This window comes from Chamaea fasciata, unplaced genomic scaffold, assembly GCF_029207755.1.
Source record: "Chamaea fasciata isolate MVZ Bird 193981 ecotype frontalis unplaced genomic scaffold, bChaFas1.0.hap1 SCAF_27, whole genome shotgun sequence".
NCBI lineage: Eukaryota > Metazoa > Chordata > Aves > Passeriformes > Sylviidae > Chamaea > Chamaea fasciata.
The window spans coordinates 1795192-1813384 of NW_027094112.1; the positions used below are offsets into that span (position 1 = coordinate 1795192).

The 18193-nt window shown below is 50.4% G+C and overlaps 3 protein-coding genes across 3 annotated transcripts; 1 reads left to right on the plus strand and 2 right to left on the minus strand.

The window, feature by feature from the left end:
- Positions 1 to 201: 201 nt before the first annotated feature.
- LOC136301803 (gametocyte-specific factor 1-like) lies at positions 202 to 9804 on the minus strand. Its single transcript, XM_066205014.1, has 7 exons — positions 9614 to 9804; positions 7516 to 7613; positions 5721 to 5847; positions 4193 to 4279; positions 3441 to 3501; positions 2570 to 2650; positions 202 to 1756 (listed from the first exon to the last, which is right to left on the minus strand). Exons 1-7 carry the CDS (start codon positions 9633 to 9635, stop codon positions 1705 to 1707), a joined length of 528 nt encoding a protein of 175 aa, XP_066061111.1. The 5' UTR covers positions 9636 to 9804; the 3' UTR covers positions 202 to 1704.
- Positions 9805 to 12711: 2907 nt separating this feature from the next.
- On the minus strand, positions 12712 to 13563 carry LOC136301811 (feather keratin 1-like). Its single transcript, XM_066205021.1, has 2 exons — positions 13513 to 13563; positions 12712 to 13029 (listed from the first exon to the last, which is right to left on the minus strand). The coding sequence occupies exons 1-2, from the start codon at positions 13561 to 13563 to the stop codon at positions 12712 to 12714; spliced, it is 369 nt and encodes a 122-aa protein (XP_066061118.1).
- Positions 13564 to 15909: 2346 nt separating this feature from the next.
- Positions 15910 to 16668, plus strand: LOC136301810 (feather keratin 1-like). The gene is made up of 2 exons (XM_066205020.1): positions 15910 to 15987; positions 16351 to 16668. The coding sequence occupies exons 1-2, from the start codon at positions 15910 to 15912 to the stop codon at positions 16666 to 16668; spliced, it is 396 nt and encodes a 131-aa protein (XP_066061117.1).
- The last annotated feature ends 1525 nt before the right edge of the window (positions 16669 to 18193 follow it).

Consider the following 18193-nt stretch of genomic DNA (forward strand, 5'->3'; position numbering starts at 1 on the left):
GACCAATTATGGCATTTACCTGTACAATTGTAGTGCTCTAGCCCACAAATCCTATAAATGAGCTACTGCTGTCAAACCAGAAACAATCACAGCTGGTGTTTGTCGCCACTTTCATTCCAAGTGACAAAAATAAATCAAGGTGGAGAGCTTCCCGTGTCAGCATTTACCGACTCCAAAGACAAGCAGTCGTAGGACATTTAAAACATTTTTATTCTAAATTGCTAACAAGAACCTTGACATAAATTGACAGAATTTTAAAAGAATCTTAATTTTGCATATTCCAGTCAACATGCATTATTTTCTAGTGGTAGTATACAGATGGTGGAAAGCCAGTCTTTACAGGAAAAGATGAAGGCATTAATCTCTTTCTAGACAAGCGTTATGTCTGGCTTCTTATTTCTTTATGGTTGTATATTTAGATCCCATTTTGTACTTTGCATGTTTGGAAATATACTGCTTGATCTGAATATTTTCAGGCCTAAACACCTATTTTTACTGATTTAAACCATCCCTACTCCCTTCCTCCCCTTCCCCAATACAGAACAGGCACCTGAGAGCTCTCAAACATGTTTTAAGCATGAAAAAACTGCAAAACTCTAATGGAAACTGGAAAAGCACATCAGTGTCCTCCTGAAACTTCCCCTGTTTAGAGTTGGGTGTGATTCAAGGAACTTGCAAAGATTCTCTGTTAAGGTCTGCCTGGGGAAGCCCACAGGAGACCAAGGAAAGGCCTAAGGTGACAAAGGCAGAGCTGAAGGTGTGAGGGTGCCAAAGTTAAGCTCAGGATGCTCTCAAAGCAGTCTGCAAATGACAACACGGTTTAAAACCCAACCTGAACACTTGCCATATCCTGAGTGGATAAACTCAGATTTCAACAAGATAAAAAAAAAGTGCATGCACAGAAAAAGTACTTCTAAGTTTGGCTGCTCCAGATTATTTTAGTCTCAGCCTCCTCACAGACTGGAAGAACTCTCAGCACTTTGTGCTCTCCAGGCTGTAACAGGCCCTCAAACATGACTCCTAGAGCCTGCAGGGAGTTTGCTGCAACTCCCCAGCAAACAGCCAAAACTTCTCCTGAATGTCCAGCAGAAGTTCCACATAATCCCTCCAGGCTTCCTGAGAACAGCAAGATGCTTAAGGCATAGGGTAGAAATTCCTGGAAGTTACTGTTGGGTGGTTCCTGACTTCCACTGAAATGGGACTGTAGCAGTTCCTGCTATGCCAGGCCTGAATTAGGAACCTAATCAGATCCTACCTCCCCTGCTTAAAATAACTTCCTCAGTCCCCATTCCTTAAAACCCTTCTGAAGGGTCTCCTACTGTTTCCCACTCTCTGGAGCACACAGAACAGTCTCAAAGATCTCACAGATCATTCCCTGTTACAAAAAACAGAGACCTGTCAGTTAAAATGTTTCTCCTGTTCACAGGCAGTTACCATGACCCAGGGCTGAACAGGGAAGGTTTCTGAGTCTATGTCATTTTGTCAGTCTATTTTTTCAAGAACAGTAACAAAATTCACCAAGTAAAGGTGAGGGTAACTTTTAAAACAAGTGGTTGGGGGAAACATTTGGCAACCAAGGACAGTTCCATGTGTTGGAACATTGCAAGAAACACATGCAATAAAAGCCAAGTGCAGAGTCCTGCCATCAGGTGCAGAGCACGTCTGTGATCTGCAGGAGCTCTCCTGTCCAAGTCAGGGAGACACTTACTGCTGGGGCAAACCCAAGTTCCAAGGGGAGGAATTAATACTCCGAATTCTGGAAAGGACAAAATACAACTTTTACACGAGATGGACAAACATACAACGACTTCCCCCACTCCCCCAAGGGACAGTGGCCTCTGCAGAGGCAGCACTTGGCAACAAGGCTTGTCTACAACTGACATTTCAGTTTGGTTTGCCAGACTCAGCCCAATGCTGTGGCAATTGCACAGTCCCTGGCTGGGCAGAAGCTGTGTCCGCAGTGCCCTGAGAGCACCAGGTTTAGTTGCTCCCAGTGGGAATCAGGACAATCATTCCTCAAAGCATCTTTAAACTGTTGCTTTGCTGCTAAAGGCAAATAAAAGTCTTTAATTTCAGCATTAGAGACTTCCCCACGGGGATCTCCTTCTGTCCCTCCCCAGATGGAATGTGATAGCTTCCCTCCCCAGTGGTGCTGGTTTAAGGAACCCATTTCACCACAGCTCTGACTTAGCTGGGCCTGAAAGTGAACAGAGCACAAAGCAAAGGAACAATTTGGTTTAAGTCAGGGGCAGGGTGGAGGGTGAAAGGGGATAATGGGGATGCTGTGGAAGGGCCTGTTTAGAGAGACAGCAAACGTGGCCAGGAAGCTGCTCTGCCTAACCAGGGCCACAGGAATGGAGCAAGGAAAGAGCAGAGGATGCTTCAAAGGAAGGACACAGAGGGTGATCTGGGCAGCAGATTCCCTCAGAAGCTGCTCTCAAGAAGCAGCTGGTCAGTACAACCCCTCCTGTCCATGCAGTGGGAGCCACGAAGTGCTGCTACGGCCAGAGATGTCAGGAGCTGTCCCCAGCTCTGGACTGGGTGCCAAAGTCCCACGCTCAGTACTCACAGTCCTGCAGACACCGTGTACGGGAGGGTCTCAGGGGGCCGCATCCGTGAGGGCAGGGAGTTGTTCTGGTCACTGACGGTGCTGGAATTAAGTGACTTCGGTTACTTCTGGCAAGTGCACTGGCTCACATGTGTGCACTTTACTGCAGCAAGGCCCTGGGGGATGCTGCTGTGCCATGCTGGTGGTGCTGAGGAGAGCTGGATGTGCTCTGAACACTCAAAGACCTTTTAGAGTCTGACAGGTGGAACCAGGCAGTGCTGCTGTCAGCCCCTGTGGAAGAGCTCACACAGAACTCAGCCTGCCAGGGGCAGGATTACTGATGAACTGTAAATGAACTCGCTAAATAAACCTTAAAACACCTTGGGCAGCTCTGGTGGTGCCACCACATCCCACAGCCAGCCAGGGCAGCCCCTTCCTGTTCACAGCTGGGCACTGAGCTCCAAGCTCCCCCTGCCCCAAACTCTGACCACACTTTGGAAAAGGCACGAGGGGAAGATTCTGCTGACACAGGGCCCAACTCCCAACATCTGCCAGGCCCCCAGGGGGCAAGAGCTCACAAGGGATCTCCCAAGGACTCAAAGAGACCACAAGTGTGACCACCTCTCCCCCTGTACAATGCCCAGACATCCATCAGTCCCCGACACAGGCCATGGGCAGGAAGAGCAGCCTGCCACAGACACACAGGAGCACTATCTGTGCTCCTGAGGGTTTCCTTCTCTGGACCAGGTCACACAGAATGAGCAGCATCTCTTCTCCCAGCGTTGTACAGCAGCAAAGGCAGGTCCTGTCCAACCACCAAGGTGGGGCTGGGAGATGGCTGCAATATGCTTAAACAAACACTGGTGTAAAGAATCAAACTTGCATTCCCTACCTGTTTAGGGCAGAGTTGATCATACCCCACACAAAAGCAGACTCAGATCCCTCCACCAACTCTGTGAAAGAAAGCAGATGTTGTGGCTCAGAACTAAGAAACCCCAGAAACCACCATCAGATCAGTGCCTTAAATAGCTTCCCACTTCCAGAGGGCAAGGAAGAATGGGATATTGGGAAGGAATTGTTCCCTCTGAGGGTGGGCAGGCCCTGGCACAGGTTGCCCAGAGCAGCTGTGGCTGCCTCTGGATCCCTGGAAGTGTTCAAGGCCAGGCTGGACAGGGCTTGGAGCACCCTGGGATAGTGGAAGGTGTCCCTGCTCATGGAATGAGATGAACTTTAAAGTACCACCCAAGCTGAACCATTCAGGGATTCTGTGATTCTATGATCAGGAATATCTCTGTCATATTTTTACATGTTCAAGAGGAAGGAAAAGTTGACCTGTGAGGAATGTGTCTGCTTCACTGAGGAACACGTTTCCATTGCTATCACTGCACATAAAGTACAAAAGCTCTTATGGGAGGAAGGGATGCTTGGAAATCTCTCCCCATGCTCATTCTGGCAGGTATTTTGGATTGTTCTCTATACCAAGCCAAGCCTGCTGGGTGGAGAGATCCATGTTCATATGAACAAGCATAAGCAAAGTGTCCTACAAGGCAGCCCTGAGTGAACAGCACCCCTGGGCTCACAATGTCCCCAGAGGAGCTGGAGGACATGACCAGGAAGAAGGCAGCAGATGGGGAGGTTCCTCACCTGTGTCCCAGTCTTCATCACATGGAGGTGCCTGCCATGTACTCCCATTATTCAGCTGGTCCTGAGGGGGCTCACAGGACCGGCTCACTTCAGGAAGAGAGAAAACACAGTGACCAGCAGTCCTTAGATCCATTGAACACTTTGGCTCAAGCTGTAAAATATCTCTGGGCTTTAGAGGAAGCCCCACCAATGCAAACAGGTTGGGGACAGCTGAAATCCAGCAACTTCAAATTTGTCTTTTTCAATGAAAAAGAGAAGACTCTGCTCCCTGGAACTTTGAGCAGGAATGCTGGAGTGAAGAGGAAACCTGCAGACATGGATGTAGGCATCACTGCCTGTGCACTTCTACAGAAGACACAAAACTGTGTGTCTTGTGGTGTGCAAGAGTTAAAGGGAGATCAGCTCTGCAAGAGGAGCAGCCCATCCTTGTAGCCATTAATGCATCCCACTCCTCCTTCCAGAGGCACTTCCTGCACGGTTTTGGGTTAAACCTTCCTATTCAACAAGCCTGGTAATAAAATACATGCAAAGCCTACCCAGACCATTTGCCATATTGTTGAGGGTTAGATTTATTTCTTTTTTACTTAGAGATTCCCCCACCCCCACCCCATAAGTCGCTAGGAGACTAACTGCTGTGTACTTGTGGGTGCTTGACCAAAACAAAGAGGTGCCCAAAAGTAGGGAGAGGAATATGGCAATGGGCTACACTTCTTTTGTCTCTGGGAATGGGAGGGGGAAGATAAGGAGAGTTTTGGGGGCAGGGAAAGGAACAGGCTGGGGGCAGCTAGGCTGTCTCTCGCTCTTGGCATTTCGGAGAGGGGATGGCCAGGCTATTGCTTGCTGCGGGAGGAGTTTACTGTCACCACCAAGTCTGGTCCTGGGAAACCTACCAGCCACTCAGGAATTCTGAGCTCGCCCTCCCCTGCCGGAACTGGGCTGCCTCTGTCTCGCCGGCGCATTTCTTCGCACTGCTTTGAGGCTTTTTGCTACTCTGTACCCCCGCACTGCCTTGCTCTGCCCGGAGGTCCCTGCCATTCCAGCTACCACCGCAGAGCTTCTGATACATCTCCTCCACCAGGCCGGGATTTTCCACCGTTCCAGCTTGGTGCTCTCAGAGTCCTGCAGGGGCACTGAGATCAGACCGTCCCGGGCTTTGGGAAGCAAAGTCCCTCGAGGTTCCTGGTTCTTTTTTGTTGTTAATGCTGTAGTTGTTGTTTGTTTGCCTTGTTATACATACTAGTAAAGAACTGTTAATCCTTTCTCCATATCTTTGCCTGAGAGCCCACTTAATTTTCAAAACTATAATAATTTGGAGGGAGGGGATTTGAATTCTCCATTCCAAGGGAGGCCCTGTCCTCCCTAGCAGACAGCTATCTTTCAAACTAAGACACATATTCTCAAGAAACTGCCCAATAAAGCCAAGCAAATGAGATTGTTTCCCTAAAGCTGCTGGGTCACACAAAATGACAACCATTTGCCTCTCACTTTTGGGATGCACAGACACCTGGGAGGACACGCATTCTCTTACCCACGTCTTGCTCCATGAAGGCTTTGTCGTTGCACTTCATGATGTGGTCGCTGAGGTCAGCCCGAGGAATCAGGTGACGAGCGTTGAAGGGGCACGTGGCCAATTTCTTTGCAATTTCAGGGTTGCTCTGGACAAGGGAAAACCAAAATTATGTGCCACATCTCTCAAATTCACTTACCTCTTGTTGATACATAGGAAAAAAAGACTGGGATATTTGTGGTGTTGCTTTAAAAAATGCAGTGATAAACAAGAAATTGCAATGTACTGATCAGACAATCACTAAATACAAAAGGGGAAATGAACACGACTTTTCTTCCAAACACAATTCACAGACACTGAGCCAGCCTGACTGAAGTGGAACAGACTCTCAGCAAGCTCCCTAATGTTCCCTGCAGTGCTGGTGATACAACTGCATGGCTTAAAGCACAAATGAAACCATTTTAAAACCCGCAGGGGAGAGACATCAGGCAAATCTAAACCCTTCAGATGTATTTTAACTAAATGAACACACAGGCAGAGAAATTCTGTTAACCTTTCAGAAGAGCCAGGGAGCTGGCAGCATTCCACCTGGGTTTCCATTATGGCAGGCTCCAGTTCTAGTGGCAGAGTGTTCGGCACAGAGCAATGAGCCAGGTGGAAGCATTAATTGAATTTTATGCATAAGGGATACAAAGAAAACTCAACAAACTTGTCCCAAGCAAGAGGGACAATCTCCACCCACACCCTTACCACTGCAAATAACACACTGTGGCATCTTCAGATGGACCAGTGACAACCCCCAAGCCCTTATGCTAATTAGCCCTTCTTCTGCTAATTACTTAGACACTGGCTTTATCTGTTTGATGATCACTATCTCACCTCATCCTCCTAACCAGAAAACTTCCCCAAACTCTCTGGTCATCAGTTAGGCAACACCAGGACAAAACCAACAAGCTTTAAGGTTTAGCTGGTCACACTGTTCACCCAGCTCACAGGCACACTCCTGCCAAAATGTGCAGGGGCTCAACAGGGAACATTTCAGCCCTCTCTGAATGTTTGGTACTTGCCATGTAGCTCTGCCTCCCACTTTCACTAGCTAATTAATATTTTTGAGGCTCTAGTTTCACCCAAATGAATTTATTGTACTGATGCCAGGGCATGCTGTCTACAACTGCAACTTAAGTGGAAGGCACAGCAATGCTGGACCGTTTTAAAAACACACTGGCAAACTTAAAAAGGGGACAATCAGGTTTTCAAAAGTCTCAGAAAAAACCCCAAAGCTCAGGTTTAAAGAAATTCAATCATGAGGACAACAGAGAAGAGAGGAAGGAGTGTGTCATATGAAACGATTTGTAATCAAATTCTTAATTAAAGATGGAGAGGGGAATAAACCTCTCCCAAACATGCTGAGCCCAGGATGTGTAGTTTCTGCCAGATGCCCATGAAACAGCTGTTAGCAAAACCAGACTGCCCAGACCTGCAGTGAAAGAATGAACTGCAACATCACAGCACTTCTGCTCTGAGGGGTCCAGAGGGGTGCACGGAGCTCCAACAGAGTCCTCTCTTCAACTGAAAGTGGAAAAATGAATATGGCCTCACTGTGAGCTGCTGGAAGAGACCAGAGTCTCCTACCTGAACTGGCCATGGAGGATCTGCCTCCTTCCAACAGAGCCAGACCGTGAATGGGTGAATTCCTGCGTGCCTGCAGCTATTACTAAACAAATCCTGAAGTTATATGAAATCAAAGTTAAACAGGGCTACCTGTGAGGGAACACAGGGTGTACCAGCATGCACAGTCACTGCCTGCCCAGCTCACCTCTTTACACCTCACCAGGTGATAGGGAAACCTCCGTGCTCTGATCTGATGGTGTTTAACCAAAGGACACTGGATTAACCTCTCTGGATCCAGCACATCTGATGGAACAGGAGAACAGGGAAGAGCATCTGCTTAGGGAGACAAGAATCACTCACAGTGCACTGGGGAAAACCCCACACCACCACATCAGGGCTGTGGTCTCAGGGAGTTAAACCAGTTGCACTTAGTTTGAAGCCATTCATTAAGGCAGGCACCTGCTTTGCATAACCAAATTAATTAAACTTGAAGTTCTCATAACTGGGACATTAGTTAAAACACAGAAGAGTCAGCACCACTGAGCATAATAACTCTTCATGTTACCTTATTAGGGAGGCAACCACCCTTACTCCAAGGGAAAGCCAGCAGCACTTTCCAGCTCTCCTGGAGGATCACTGGGATCATGTCACACCCACCAGCGCCTTCAGCAGCTGAACCAAATCTTTTTTCCATCAACAGCTTGTTTTGCTGGAGGCAGAATGTGAAGGAACTGAGTTACATCCTGGAGTGTGCCTAACATGGTACATGAGACTCTGAATGAAGCTTTTAATCATGTAATTATTTAGGAGCTGAGGCATTACTAAAGCAGCAAAAACACTGAGGAACAAACATACTGAACATGAAGCAGTGTGAATCCATGCATACATAACTGTCTATAGAATATATTAAAATATAAATATTAGTAAATATGCATATTTTCAGTAAGGGAGGCAGCCAGGAGGAGACACAAGGCCCCACTACTACCTGCGGGGTACACATCAGGGAGCCTGGGCTGCTCCCATCTTTTCTGCTCTGCCATTCTTGTTGCCCGGGCTTTCAGCACATTTAGGATTTGATTATGCAGGAGCTAACCCCACTGGCTGCTGCTGCCGCCTCTGCCCTCCTCTCTCACACTTGTGGCTCCATCAGGCCCCAGGCTGGCAGCTGTTACAATGCTGTTCCAGAAGTCCCAACGAGCAGAATTCATGCTGAGAGCCGCTGGGAAAGAGAAGGGACAGAGAGGATCCTCATTTCTATCTGGGCTGTGCAGTGCTGCTGCCTCTGAGCCCCTCTCACCTCAACAGCCCACTCGGAGCATTACAGCAGCTGAAAATCCAAGCGGCTTTGCACTGGCCCAGCTGCCCCTGGAAGTGGCTTTGTCACCGAAAACGTTGTGGAAAATGAAACACTCTAACACTGTTACTTCAGTATTAGAAAGCAGCATTACTCTATTCTGGCACTGGCTGTGTGGGGGATGCTCCTCCAAACATCCCGTCCTCCCTTCTGAGGAGGGCTTCGTCTCCTTGAATGCATTCCAGCTAAGGGGTCTGGCCAAGATACGCCCTTTATCAGGCACACAGCCTTTTTTCTCACGGCTAGGATACCCACTTGTGCACATTAATCACTGATATATATATGTAAACACAGGATTAAGCACTGTCTGTTTAAGGAATTCACAAGACTGAACACTATTTGTTAAAGATTTTTCCAAGGGCTTCTCTCTCTGAAGTGGCTCCACACAAGACCAAGTGCGTTGCCAGGGAAGGGAAAGGGGGCAGAGACCAGCACCGGAGCCCTCAGCACCGCACGTCCAGCCCCAAACACCAGCAGCACAGAAGCGGCTCGGGCAGCCGAGCCTCTGTAATCTTCGCACGTCTGAAACCACCAAAGGCACCACAACAATGCCACGTGCAGGGAGATCCTTGTACCTGTCCCTGTCCACACCGCATGGAAACGGATCCTAAAACCGCCCGGAGCGGCAGAGCCGGGAGACACGGCTGGAAGCCATGCTCGGACCAAACAAAGTCGCTTTATTCAGAAAAGTCCTTCAGGCCGGACCTCACTCACACCAGCTGCACCTGGTGTGGCGACCTGGGTTGGAATAACCGAGAGAGGGCCCGGGGGCCCGCCCGGCTCGGGCACCGCGCACAGGGACGGAACCGGGACTGGAGGGGCCAGACCCGGCCCGAGGGGAGTGACCGGCCCGGCCCGAGCGCGAACAGACCCCAGAGGCGCGGGCGGGGTCCCGGCCCTGCCCGCGGCCGGCGAGCGCTTTTCCCGTCCCTCCCCAACCAAGCCTCACCCAAGTCCTCCTCCAGCTCCATGCCGGGGCCGGGCCGGGTCCGCTTTGGGGCCGGGAGTGAGGCTGCTCCGGGTCCGCTCCGGGACGGGGTGGGGGTCGGCTGTGGGTGCCAGTCCGCCTCGGGGCCGGCTGCGGGGATGGGTGTGAGGGCGGGCTGGGTCCGCTGTGGGGCGGGCTGTGGGGCCGGGCTGGGTCCGCTGTGGGGCGGGCTGTGGGGCCGCGCTGGGTCCGCTGTGGGGCGGGCTGTGGGGTCCGGCTCCGCCTCGGGGCAGGCTGTGGGGCGGGCTGTGGGGCCGGGCTGGGTCCGCTGTGGGGCCGGGTTGGGTCCGCTGTGGGGCGGGCTGTGGGGCCGGGCTGGGTCCGCTGTGGGGCCGGGCTGGGTCCGCTGTGGGGCGGGCTGTGGGGCCGGGCCGGTGCCGCCCTTCCCGCCCAGCCGGCGTTGCCAGCGCCGCGCCCACGGCGCCATCGAGCGGGCCCGGCCCCGGCGAGAGCCTGAAACCGCCCTGAGGTGCTGGGGAATGTTCAGCCGAAATAAACCCATTTAGATAGAATGTGTGGGAATACACAAGGCAGAGAGTAAGACAGACTTAATTAGCATGACTGGTTTGATAACCGGGATGCCATGGCAGGAACAAACAGACCGCTAAGATTACAGAGGATGGGATTAAACCTGTTTACGGGAAGAGGAGAGATTCAATCAACCCCCTGCGAGAAAGATGTTGTAAAATGCATAAGTTGCTTGTATGATATTTTAACCTAATTATTGTAGTGGAAATTATTAACCTTCCTGAAATGGTATATAAGCTTTTGGAAAACCTGAGTAAAATCGAATTCTGATCACTGACATCTCTCCTCAATCGTCAATAAGAATGAGCCAGGCTTAGACTCATTCTTATTTTGACTGGGTCTGCTGCAGCCTTGGGCGCTGGTTATGAACTGACCCCGAACAGTGAATCAGAATTGTTGAGGTTGAAAGAGACCTTGTCATGTCTATTAGTCTTGAAAGTATACAAAGATCACACATCAAAGAACATAATTTCTTAAGAAAACTTCACATACTCCACATTTTGCAACAATAACACACCAATGGTTTGGGTGCTCAGTGGTGTTTATCCTGTGTCTGGGGTTTAGTCCCCCCTGGTGCACCAGAAGCCAGAGCAGGAGATCAGGAGGCTGCAGCTCTGTGAGCTCAGAATGTGTCCCTGCACTGACGTGGAGAAAGAGCTCAGCAAGGTGTTACAACACCCCAGACCAAAACTTGGACCAAGAGGAGCACATGTGGCGGGGCAGGTGCCCAAGTCACAGGGGTGTCACTGCCTTGAGCTCACCTGCTCTGCACTGCTCTATTAAATTATTTGCTTTTGTAAATCTGATGCCTGACACACTGCTTTGGGAAACCAAGGCTTGGGCCCATCATTCTGCCTCTGCTTCATAGAATCACAGTCAAGGCGGGAAAATCCCTTTGAGATCATCAGGTCCAACTATTCCCCCAGCAGTGCCAAGGCCACCCATGTCCCCAGGTACCACATCTGCGTGTTCAATGAACACTCCCAGGGATAGTGACTCCAGCACTGCCATGGACAGCCTGTTCCCATGACCTACCACCCTTTCAGTGAAGAATTTTTCCCGAATAGCCAACCTAAACCCCTCCTGGCACAACTTCAGGCTGTTTTCACTCACTTTGTCCCTTGTTCCCTTGGAGAAGAGCCTGAACCCTACCTGGCTTCACCCTCGTGTCAGGGAGTTGTGGAGAGTGAGAAGGCTCCCCTCAGCCTCCTCCGGGCTGAGCCCCTCCAGCTCCCTTAGCTTCCCCTCCTCACACTTGTGCCCCAGTTGTTTCTTCTCCCTGGACAATCCACACTCACAGACCCCCTCTCCTTGGGGCAATCACCCTCTTTTGGAACTGACTTCAAATGGGGAGTCTCATACACATGTGAGCAAAAGGCATTGACACTAAATCCCCTCATTTCCATTAGGGGAAGAAGATAGACTAAAAGGTTTCCCACTGTTCTAGTTAGGAGTTACAGGAAAAAGTTTTTCTGGCAGTAGCCAGGAATCTGCCCAATTTAATTCCAGCAGGTGATTGAAGGCTTACCAGTGCTCTCTGATAACAGCAAGAGCAGAATCATCTTAAGGCACAAGAGATAGTGTCTTTACAGAATCATAACTGTACATCAGGAGAACAGTGTAGGCTTCTCTTGAGTGGAAATACTAATAAAACACATTTTCAAGCAGAGAAGCTTGTCTCTTCCTGTCCTGTCTGCAAAAATATGTAAAGAACTGTTTCCAGAAGCCTAAGACGGACTAAATCTGTCAAAGGATTGTGTCTCCCTGCACACATGATCTGCAGTGGTGTTTTACTCATTTGCAAAGGCTAAAAAGGGCTCAGTGCACTGTTCCATCCTTCCTCGTGGGAATAATGAAGTTTCTTCCTATGCCCCATGCACCCCTAACCTTCCCAGAGAAAACACCCTTCCTCCTGACTGTGTGTGTTGGGAGTGACCAACAGAGGCAGGGACCCTGCACAGAGAGTTAGCAATCATTGTGTGAACAATCACTGTACAAACATCCCTGAAATACCCTCCCATAACCACCCCTGGTCCACACTGCTCTGCTTGGACAGCTTGGGATCATGCCTATAGGGGAAAGGATGACACAGAGACATGGGCTGGGATGCAACAGAAATTTAATGCGTCAGAAGAGATAAACAGGTCAATCCAAAAGAGTAATCCAGTGCAGGAAGCACCAGGGGCAGATGAGAGTTTGTGTGCCACGGCTGTGGCAGTGATCCCAGCAGGTGTCCATCTGCCTGATCCAGAGAGGGAGCAGGGCCAGCAGGTCCTCCCCTGGATAGCTGTGAGGGGCTCACAGCCCAGGGCAGCACAAGGCAACAAGGACACAGGAGGGAAAGAATGGAGTGGCAGAGGGCAGAGGCAGGGATGGTCTGTGCTTCCCAAGAGCCCAGGCCGGCCCCGTCCTTCTGCAAGCGCTGCTGGGGTTGCTCAGCCCCTCAGGAAGCAACAAGGCCATGCTGCGTCCCCAGGGCGGTTGCATCCCGGGAGTCCCTGGGTTCCTTCCCAGGGCCATGGCCAGCAGCTTTAGCAGGGGAGGCCACAGAGGCCACTGCCCAAGCCCGAGAGGCCAAAGCCCCCAGAGCTGATGGGCACTCCCTGAGAGCTGAGGATGCTGCCAACAGCAGCAGAGGTGGAGGATCCCACGGCGGTGTTCTGTGGGAAGGAGCTGAGGATGGGGCCGGGCAGGGTCACCACCACGGGCGAGGGCTGGATGGCCACGGTGGAGTCCTGGCACTGCCTGACACAGGGCTCATTGCAGCTGTTGGCCAGCGGGGTGGGGCCGCAGGGCTGGCAGGGCCGGCACGGGCTGTAGCAGGACATGTCTTGGGGCTGCAGAGGCACCTGGCACAGAGATAAGGGGGAAGCAGAGCACACGGAGTGGGTGAGGATCAGCCTGTCACCCCACAATGAGAGACCAAAGGCAGGAACTGGAGACAAGTCTTGGGGGCTGTATAGAGAGACACAGAGGCTTCTTCTTTCCTCAGAAGAGCCCTGGCAAGAGCTACCCAAGGAAGTTCCCTGTCTGGTCCGTAGCACTGGGAACACCTCAGACAAGCCCCAGCCTTTCCCCATGTTACACCTTCTGCCCCCTTCCTATTCCCATGGCAAAAATCCGTATGGCACAAAAAAGCAAGTATAGACTGAGAAATCTTATGGGAGGAGGAGAAGGATGAGAAGAAGCTTCAGACTCACCTTTTTCTCAAGGAGATGGAGGTGAGAGGAGTGAATGAGAGAGTGAGGACAAGGGCCCTTATTTATACTCCTCCTGCAATGCCCCAGGCCCACACTCACTGCACAAAGGCAGTAATTTTCCTACACACTCACCTTAAAGCAAAACATTCTACCCAATGGCACAGATTGTGGTTTGGTTTCCATCTTTGTTGCCATTTAATTTCCTCATTTCTGACATTCCCACTAAGTTATGGAGGCTTCTATCATGTAGTGGGATGAGAAGTCCAAGGATTTTCAAGGACAGGAACCAAGCCTCAAGTTGACCCATGTGGAGTTCTGTACTTCCTTACTGCCTGAGTGTGAAAAACGAGGTTCACTTTCTTAGAAGAATTTATAAGTTTAATAAAAAATAGAAAATAGACAATTAAGAGATAGAAAAGCAGAAAAGTTTCCAGCTGGGGTGCCTCACTAGAAAAAGTACCCCTAGTCCTTCAAATTCCCTGCTTTTAAGGATTAACCTTTTACATACACATTTTCAAACATTCCTTTGAGTTCAGAGGTTCCCTTAGTTTTTTGCACCCCGCCTCCCCTCCAGAATCTCGTCCCATTGTACCAAATTAACATTTTATTAGATCAAATTCTTGTTGGTTCCTGGTAGTCTTTTCATGTCTTATTCTTCTGATACCAGGAGATCAATGAATTATTTTGTGTAGCTTTCGCTTCACCACTATCTTGTTCTAATCAATTCAGGAATTCAGGGAGATCCTCTTCCCTTTTCTTCTGGTGAGTGTTTGATTCAGTTTGGTCAACTTGTTTGACTGATTTTACAAAAAAGTTTTTACAACTCAAAAAGAAAACATACAATCTAAGACTGTTAAAAAGAAAATACAGTTAAACTTTCCACATTACACATATAGCATTCATTTTAATACTTGCAAAAAGCCAACTTTATAATATGCATTTGTAACACTGAGGGATGTGTTGACTCTTGGGATAATGCCTTCTGTTCCCCTTCTCTTCATCCCATGATACATTTTGGCTGCACCCTTTGCATCCTGACCTACACAAAGTCCTGCCACACATTGCCAATTCTGAGAACACCCTGAGCTGTGGCTGTGCTGCCAAGCAGGTCAGGCTAAGGGCAGTGGCCTTTGGGCTGCCTGGAGCTGTGGGTCTGGCCACAGCCCAGTGCTTGAAGATGGTTTTCCATGATTATGGATAAATCTGCCCTTGCTGGAGGGGAATTCAGCCCTGCCTGGGACAAAGCCTGCAGACATCATGCACTCCTGGCTTGGCCTCACACCAGAATTAGAGTGTGACTCGCCATGGGTCAGGAGAGTCTCTCCCTGCAAATTTGCCTACTGAAGGCATTCCCTTGCCCTCCTGGGATGTGTCCCAGCTGCCTCCATGTCTGTGGGGCAGGGAAGTGCATCACTCCTCCATATAGTTTGAAAGCTGGTTTTACATCCAGGGCTCTTCTGGGCACACCTCCTCCCTGAGCACTGCATGTTGGATTTTGTAGTGATTTCCTCTATCACCTTTCCAGATATTGAGACAAGTCTGACTGGCCTGTTATATTCCCTGACTCCTCTTTCATGCCTCTCTTGAAGACAAAATGTTCACTGGCTGTCGGGTTCTTACATGCATTCTGTGATCGATGTGACTTTCAAAGGGAGTTCAGAAAGGCTTTGTACTGACACCAGTGAACACATAACAGCAATTCACACACACTCATTTCAGACCAGTGTGTTTGGATGTTCCCCCATGGGATTCTGTTCTGCCTGGGGAAGTATTCTGCCGGTTGTCCCAAGGAGTACCAGGAACTTCAGTTCCTGACAGCAATTCCTGACAGTAAAGACCAAGGACAGGGACCTTTGAGGATGTCCCCCTTTCCTGAACTCCCTGCTCTCAGGGAAGCTGTTCTGTTGAATACTGGGGCTGCCTGTGTCCAAGGTGCCCCTTACTAAGGACCTGCCTGGAGAACAACTTATTGTCCCTCCATGTGCCTGATTCAACTCCAGGTGGGCTTTGGCTTTCCTAACACCTGGCAAACATCCCCTCCAGAGCAAAGGGCATCAAGAGGAAGTGAGTTGAAACATTGGCACAGCTGGACTGCCTGGAGATGCTGCAACTCGTGACCCTTGCAGAGAGCAGAGAGACAGGGAAAAGAGAGAAGCAAGTGAAATGTCTGTAAAAAGTGGATTATTTGGATGCCCTCTGCCATGTGCACTGTGAGACAGGGCCTCTTCCTGCAAGGGGAATTGCAAAGAGTTGCTTTTCACTGCCCTAAACCAACATTCCCTGCCTTCATCCAGCACTTGGGTCACGTGCCCTCACTGACATGGCTCTGCCTGTGATATCCTTTGGCTTCTCATCATAGAACATGAAAGGATCCTGCAATGCAGGGCAGGAATGTCAGAAATGAGGAAATGAAATGGCAGCATGGATGGAAACAAAATGTGAATCGATGCCACTCTGTGGGATATTTTCCTTTGAAGAGGAGTCTGTTGAAAAATTACCACCCTTGTGCAGGACTGTGGGCCTGGGGCAATGCAAGAGCTGTATAAAAGCAGGTTCTTCTCCTCACTCTCACATTCACTCCGCTCACCTCCATCTCCTTGGAACAAGGTGAGTTTGAAGCCTATTCCCCATTTTGTCCTTCTCCTCTGGGATTTCTCTGCACATAGCTGTGACTTTATCCCATGTGAGATCTTGCAGATGCTTTTTGTGAGAGGAGGAAAGGAGTGGGAGGTGTGTGACTTGTGGGACTTGGCAGAAGTATTGCCCCAGTTCTGGGCTGGTTGGGGACATCCCCGGGCTTGAGTCCACGGGGCTTGAGGGTGGGGTTTGTGTGGGGGAAAGAGCCCATGTGCCTCCAGAACCAGCCTTCAGCTCTCACTCGCAGCTTATGCCTTGGCTCCCTCATGGTGGGGTGACAGTTGGATCCTTACCCACTCCTTGTGATTTTCTTTCCTCTGCTCTCTGTGCCAGGTGCCTCTGCAGCCCCAAGACATGTCCTGCTACAGCCCGTGCCGGCCCTGCCAGCCCTGCGGCCCCACCCCGCTGGCCAACAGCTGCAATGAGCCGTGTGTCAGGCAGTGCCAGGACTCCACCGTGGCCATCCAGCCCTCGCCCGTGGTGGTGACCCTGCCTGGCCCCATCCTCAGCTCCTTCCCACAGAACACTGTGGTGGGATCTTCCACCTCTGCTGCTGTTGGCAGCATCCTCAGCTCTCAGGGAGTGCCCATCAGCTCTGGGGGCTTTGGCCTCTCGGGCTTGGGCAGTGGCCTCTGTGGCCTCCCCTGCTAAAGTTGTTCCACCTGGGGAGTCTCCACCTGGGTCCACTCTTTCCCTCTTTTGACTCATTAAATTTTGCTGCATCCCAGCCCATGCCTTTGTGTGATCCTTTGCCCTGCAGACACCCTCCCAGGGCAGAGAGGTTGCCCAGGGCTGTTTCTGGGAGGGGTTGTTGAAGCTGGTTTTGCACTGGCTGTCAGCACAGCCTGGCACTGGTTGTGCTCAGTGTGCACTGAGCGACCCTCTGGGTTTTGGATCTTTCTGCCTCTTTGGAGCAGGATAGAATTTCCCTACATTGTCCCTGGGACAACCATCCACTCTCTTTGCACTTCTTTTCCTTTTCCTTTCTCTGTTCAACACTGTGACACGAGTACTCAGCAGTGAGTGTTTCACTGATTCACTGACTCCTGGTGCTGCATTCCCATCAGACTGCAGCAGATCCCATGGATCTGAAAAGTTTCTCAAAGGGAGGGACACAGTGCATTGTGCTGCCTTCTCACAGACCCTTGTTATCATGGAATCACAGAATGGGTTTTGTTGGAACAGATCCTGCTCTTCTTCTGACTGAAAAACCTCAACTGCTTCTGCTGCCTTCAGAGCAGGGGTGATGCATCCGTGTGACCATTTTTGCAGCCCTTCTCTGCAGGGCGGCTCTCCTTCCATCCACCCCACAGTCACTATTGACATCTGAGATTGCCCCAAAACAGTTTGAGGACTTTGCACTTGGCTTTATTGAAGTTCCTGAATCCCATGTGGGACCATTTCTCAAGTCTGTCAAGATCCCTGTGCATTTAAACCCTCCCATCCAGCATAGCTACTGCTCCCCTCAGTGTCATGTCATTGCTGAGAGTCACAAATCACTAAGGCTGGTAAAGACCTCCAAGATCACCACCTTGACAAAATACCCCTGTGGGCAACATACCACATCACAAAGTGCTGTGAGGGTGCACCCAATACCATTGTCCATGCCAGTGATGCTCACAGATGCCAAGGGCTGTCAGCAGCATCCTGGGCTGTGCCAGCAGGACTGGCACCAGGAGATGGGTGGGAGCGACGATGCTGCTCTGCTCAGCACTCGCCTGGTGCCATCCCCTGTGTTGGCCATGGGCTGTAATGCAAGAACCACCAGGACCAAGTGGAGTGAGTTTGGTGTAAGGTGGCCAGGATGGTGAGGAGATCAGAGCACTTGACTTAGGCCTGGGGATTGCTGAGCATGGAGACAGGAATGCTGTGGTCAGAGAGAAAAAATCATCCTTGGAGTAGACAGGGTCAGTGAAGAGGTTTGGTTCATTCTATCCATCTGCAGACTGTTAGACACTGAATTCTTAAGGGATAATGTCTCCAAATATTCCCCCATTTGTGGAGATCAGGGTGCTCTGGTGAACTGGGGGAGGTGAGCTCTGGATGTGTAATGGCCAACCTCTGATCTAGTAAGACTGAGGGTGAATGGTGGTCTTTGAATGAGATAGAAGGTGGCTGCTGGTGCCTCCTGTCACTCTAAGCTGCCGTCCCTTGCACAGACCACTGGGTTGTGGGG

What these genes read in the sequence shown, in the direction of transcription:
- LOC136301803 (XM_066205014.1), bottom strand. Translation starts at nt 9,635, where the DNA reads ATGGAGCTGGAGGAGGACTTGG. An exon ending in GGAGCTGGAGGAGGACTTGG is followed by an intron (nt 7,614 to 9,613) that starts GTGAGGCTTGGT and finishes CTGTTCCATCAG; the next exon opens with ATGTGCTGGATCCAGAGAGG. An exon ending in ATCAACTCTGCCCTAAACAG is followed by an intron (nt 2,651 to 3,440) that starts GTAGGGAATGCA and finishes ACTTAATTCCAG; the next exon opens with CACCGTCAGTGACCAGAACA.
- LOC136301811 (XM_066205021.1), bottom strand. Translation starts at nt 13,563, where the DNA reads ATGGAAACCAAACCACAATCTGTGCCATTGGGTAGAATGTTTTGCTTT. An exon ending in GTAGAATGTTTTGCTTTAAG is followed by an intron (nt 13,030 to 13,512) that starts GTGAGTGTGTAG and finishes TCTCTGTGCCAG; the next exon opens with GTGCCTCTGCAGCCCCAAGA.
- LOC136301810 (XM_066205020.1), top strand. Translation starts at nt 15,910, where the DNA reads ATGCAAGAGCTGTATAAAAGCAGGTTCTTCTCCTCACTCTCACATTCA. An exon ending in CTCCATCTCCTTGGAACAAG is followed by an intron (nt 15,988 to 16,350) that starts GTGAGTTTGAAG and finishes TCTCTGTGCCAG; the next exon opens with GTGCCTCTGCAGCCCCAAGA.